General features: G+C 35.0%; 1 protein-coding gene across 4 annotated transcripts in view; it reads left to right on the forward strand.

The window, feature by feature from the left end:
* Positions 1-1,014: 1,014 nt before the first annotated feature.
* The window catches only part of NLGN1 (neuroligin 1), a gene marked incomplete at both ends in the record, with an annotated part of 670,466 nt that continues 666,436 nt past the window's right edge, over positions 1,015-5,044 (forward strand). For 3 of the 4 annotated variants that reach the window (XM_079766857.1, XM_079766859.1, XM_079766860.1), the window contains one exon: positions 1,015-1,507. In XM_079766857.1, coding sequence (XP_079622983.1) covers positions 1,015-1,507 — 493 coding nt within the window. Of the gene's footprint in view, positions 1,508-1,949; positions 2,010-5,044 lie in introns of all 4 variants that reach the window. The other variant, XM_079766858.1, reaches the window with a different exon arrangement.

A 5,044-nucleotide genomic window follows, 5' to 3' on the forward strand; every position in this document is an offset into this window, starting at 1 on the left:
TTACACTGTATAGCTAGATGGTAAGAAAACTGTCTGTAAGAAAAATGATGCCAACTCTGTTTCTCTTTGTAGTTAATGATTTTATGCAGACTTTTGCTAAACAGCCAAGAGGTTTACGTTCTTAGGTAGTTGTACTTAAATGATTATACTTCATCTAATAGTAGTTTTCTTGTTATAGCATTAGCTTTGTGTTTTTCCTCCATAGCATAGATTGGGGGCCACTTTTTGTTTGTTCCTTAATATATACAATTATTCTAGCAGATTTTGTTTATGTCCTACTAATTCTCTACCAATAATTATTTTTTCAATAAGGTTTTCTGTTATTGAGTTCTAATTTCGAGCATGTTTGCTGATTAACTGTGTTGTTTGTTGAAGTGATTGAAGACTATCAATAAAGGGGAAATTTCACACATCACTTTTATTTAAAAAAATATTACACTGTGAAATGCTCTTGAAACTGTATGTTTTGACAAGGCCTGCTTCCACTTAAAAGTGTCTAAAGTTGGCAGGCAAGTCTCTCAATCTAATAGGTATTTCACTTGTCATTTTATGTCAAACCGAAATTTTCCTATAGTAATATTTGACTTACTTGGCTCTAGCCACTATTAATGTTTCCTGGAGCTTGTAAAACATCTAGTTGTCACTCTGACCATTTTAGCTTGTTTGTGCTAATGATTTATTTTCATTTTCTCTAGGATAGAGACCTGCAGCTAAGTGGATTTGATTTATAAGAGGGAATCTACAGTCAATGGCCTCTCTCCCCACGTAGCTACCATGGAAATCACAGTGGTCAATAGGATTTGGTCTGAAAAATAGTGATGACTGAAGATGCTACTTCAATGCATGTGAAGTCAATGGGAGATGCTGGCTGCAGGAAGAGCTTTCTGAGCTTTTCTCGACAAGTTCACCTTTAAGAAACAGGAGGTGTATTCTACCCTTATAAGGTCTTTCTCAAGTGGATACAGATACTTTTGCCTCACTGTAACCGGACAACTAGACAACTGATGTGGGACCATGGCACTGCCCAGATGCACGTGGCCAGGTTATGTTTGGAGAGCAGTAATGGCATGTTTGTTACACAGGGGGCTGGGTGCCTCGTTGACTCTCTGTGTGTTGGCATGTTTGCTTCAGGCTGCCCATGTACTCTCCCAAAAATTGGATGATGCTGATCCACTGGTGACTACCAACTTCGGCAAGATAAGAGGGATTAAGAAAGAACTCAATAATGAAATTTTGGGGCCTGTTATTCAGTTTCTTGGGGTTCCATATGCCGCACCGCCAACAGGGGAACATCGTTTTCAGCCTCCAGAGCCACCATCTCCCTGGTCAGATACCAGGAATGCCACTCAATTTGCTCCTGTGTGTCCCCAGAATATCATCGATGGCAGATTGCCGGAAGTCATGCTTCCTGTATGGTTTACTAATAACTTGGATGTGGTTTCATCATATGTACAAGACCAGAGTGAAGATTGCCTGTATTTAAACATATATGTCCCAACTGAGGATGGTGAGTTTACTGCAGGAAAAACAGGGAGATATATTTATATCTTTTCTTTTCTATTCTAAGTTTTAACAATATGAATTCACATGTACTGGTAGCATGCATGGCTTTTCCTGTGGGCATGTAGACATATTTTACATGCGTGCATGCCGCTCTTTTTGTTTATGTGTGTCAGTGTACCTGTTATTTTTTTCCTATGCCTATTCATTTTCTTTCCTCCACAGCACGTATCTTTAGGTAGAAATGGGTTTCTAATTTCCATTTCCTACCGATTGACTTCTGAGAAGATGCATCAACATTTCTCCATTGCATGTGCAGGCTCAACGAATTGGGGATTTTTCGCACTCAGTAAAAACAGGATTATATCAAGTTAGATAGTGGTGTTGCATGTTACGGCGGTCTGTGATGGAGCGCCATGTTATTTTCTAGTCTTCTATTCATTTTTCAGTAAAAAGAATATCCAAGGAATGTGCCAGAAAACCCGGCAAGAAAATATGTAGAAAAGGAGGTATGTATAAAAGTGGAAATAAAACATGGGGAAAAAGCTTGCAGAGGAAGAACAAGACATTCCCCCTAAGGATGATTTGCTGATGTTGGAAAGTGAACGGTTAGGTGATATGTGGAATTTAATGAAGCCTGTCAAAGAATAGACAGATGGTTAAGGAGAGTTCTAGCTGAGTGGATAACATTTACAAAGCTCATCGGTGGTGCCTTGTGTTCTGGTGCTGGTAGTATCCACTGGTGCTGGTAGCATGTAGAGGAGTTGAATCTCTGCTTTGAGGTGGTGTATTGAGGAAAGGATATTTAGGCTATTACATTGCCTGCAAGGAACCAGAGCAATGCTTCCTTCCTAACTGGTCAACTTTTGTTCTCTGAACCCTGTTCTACAGATAGAGATTTCTGTTCCTCGCAACATTGATAAATTCAGTCAATAAATTCAGTCACAGACGTAGTGTTTTGTTTATTTATTCTTAGCTCCTTCTGAGCACCGTATGAACTTTCTCATGTAAGGGTAAATTTGATATAACTACTGGGTAATTACTATTATTAGGTAATGTATTTTTCCCCAAGACAGTCTTTTCATTTTCAGTTACTCTTCCAAAAGAGAATGAGATTTTGCAGATTTTTATACTAAATATTTACAGTCTTAAAATTACTTTAACATTTTTATATTTATGTTAAACATTTTAAAACATAGGGAAGAACATGATTCAGAAGCTACAATTAAATCAACCTTCAAATCATCCTCTAGCCAGATTGAGCAAATGTAGACACTGACAGCTGCAAGCTTGCATCTGAATGTATCTTGTCCACACTTTATTTTTATATAACATCCAGTAAATCACTCATAGGAGAGTATGATTTTCTATGGCAGTAAATCATCTAAGTGTTATTTTTCACCCTATTCATAACTTTGTAAAATTTCAATCTTCATACAGAAATCATATTAATATTCAAGTGCTATACATTCTATCTTTCTATGCACTTCTAGTCTCCTGGCTGGGCCAAGTCAGATTTTATTACAAAACCCCTGTGGGGTGGGGAATGACTACAAGTTCTTTTTTTACTGGGATTACATTAGATGGAAGAAGCTTTATGTAACAAAATTCTTGACTTCAGATCAGAAGTATTTGCGTTGAATTGCACTTGGTTTGGTTTTGTTCTTGTTCTTATATCTTTGGTCATTCTAGTAGAATGGGACTCCACCTTTATTTTATTATGGATACGATGGTTTGGGTTAAAATTGTAGTATACTAAGAAGGTGGATATGGGGGCAACAAAGAAGGGTGTTTTAAAACAACTGAAACAAAGTCTCTTGTTTTTTCTCAAATGATAAACACTGCAATAATTTACATCTCTTCAACTAATGTACAATACTGCAGTGGTTATGATTATGCTGCTTATTAAGTATGTGTAATTAGCTAAGTGACTTTCACTCTTATCACATAGATGTTGATTCACAAAGTCATAAATAAAGATGTTATTGATGATTGCATAAATAGAGCATAATACAAAATATTAACAATAAAAAATGATAAGGGGTACCAAAAGATAAGCTAGTAAATGAGAAAGTGACCTTTCTTCTCATACAATTTCAGAAGGGAATGGATTCATTAGAAAATTCTTTTTTTATTGTTCTTTGGATTGCTCGATCTATCTCCTTTATGAGAGAGTTGGCAAAGAAGTTGTGTTAATTACTTTGGCAAATTTTGAACTAATTTATGATTAGCCTCAGGGCAAAAATCTATAGATCCCTACTTTAGTCTGTGTGGTTTATAGTCCACATCTTTTGTGTTTATGTAGTAAGCATTCTAAAAATTATTTTACTTTGGCATTTATTATCCTATTAATATTAAATAAATTCTGCTCATAGCTGTCGGCATGTCATATCAACATCTAAATAAAAAGAATTTAATTTTATTTTCTACAAAGTCTTTTTAAAGTAAACAAAACTAAAGTTTAGGGCTTTGACTTTTAAGCAGAGGAGTAGACATTTTCCCCAAACTTTTTTTTTCTTCTCTATCATGAAGGGTTTATATTCTGCTCATTTCAAGAATTTACATTATCCTGGTTCAAGAAAATATTTGACATTTTGTCTTTGTACATATGCTAATACATATTACATATGGATTACGCAGTTCTTCCACAAAAGTCTAGGAGTTTATAAATGTTGGTTTAGAAACTATAGGAATAGCTATAGTACATTTTATCTAGATGTTAATGAAATTTGGGCTTTATTATTTTTTAATTGTATATGGTCACCTGCAGAGGCAGATGGAATCTACCCCTGTGCCAAGTGCACCACAATCTGTGCATACTGTACTCATTAAAAACTATTTCTTAATTGCCTATTAAAAGTCATGTGCTATTTAAGGGAGTTAGTAATGAATGAAACAAAGATCCGCCTTCCAATAGTACTTACATTCAACATTGTTTACAAAGGACAAAGCATTGATTTTGCACTTTAGTTTGTACAGAAGGAAGAAAAATCTTTCTTCTCCAAGAGATGCCTTGCCATGGTTTTTAATTAGGGCTTTTATAATATTTTTCTGTGCAATTGAAGAAAAACATATTTTTACCAATAAGCTGACTTTGGTTTAAAACAAACCCCAGTTGCATTTTTTAATCTATCTTTTTATATTTCCCATAATAGTTTAGCCATATGTTAATTACTCTAGATATTTTTTGAGGGTTTTATCTTTGTAAAATTGAAAGAAAAGATGAGGCTTAAAATGAGATGACTGTCAATGCTTGGCCAGATAGGCTGATAACATGTGATAGAAACTGAAATTTGAAGGACAGACATAATTTATTACAAAAACTTTATTAGAAAGTTGATTTCTATTATTATTACAAAAATAAGAAAGTAGGTTATGAGTTATGTGTTTTGACCCAGTTTCTACTGCTAGTAAGTGGTAGAATCTGATTTGGCCCTAGTTCTTGCTTATATTAGATACACTTCCATAATGTTAAATTTCTTACAGTAGATAATTTCTGTAGCAGAGACTTGTATCTCTCCACCCTCCAACTCTCCAATTTTTT

This window comes from Cnephaeus nilssonii (genome assembly GCF_951640355.1).
Source record: "Cnephaeus nilssonii genome assembly, chromosome: 3".
NCBI classification, from domain to species: domain Eukaryota; kingdom Metazoa; phylum Chordata; class Mammalia; order Chiroptera; family Vespertilionidae; genus Cnephaeus; species Cnephaeus nilssonii.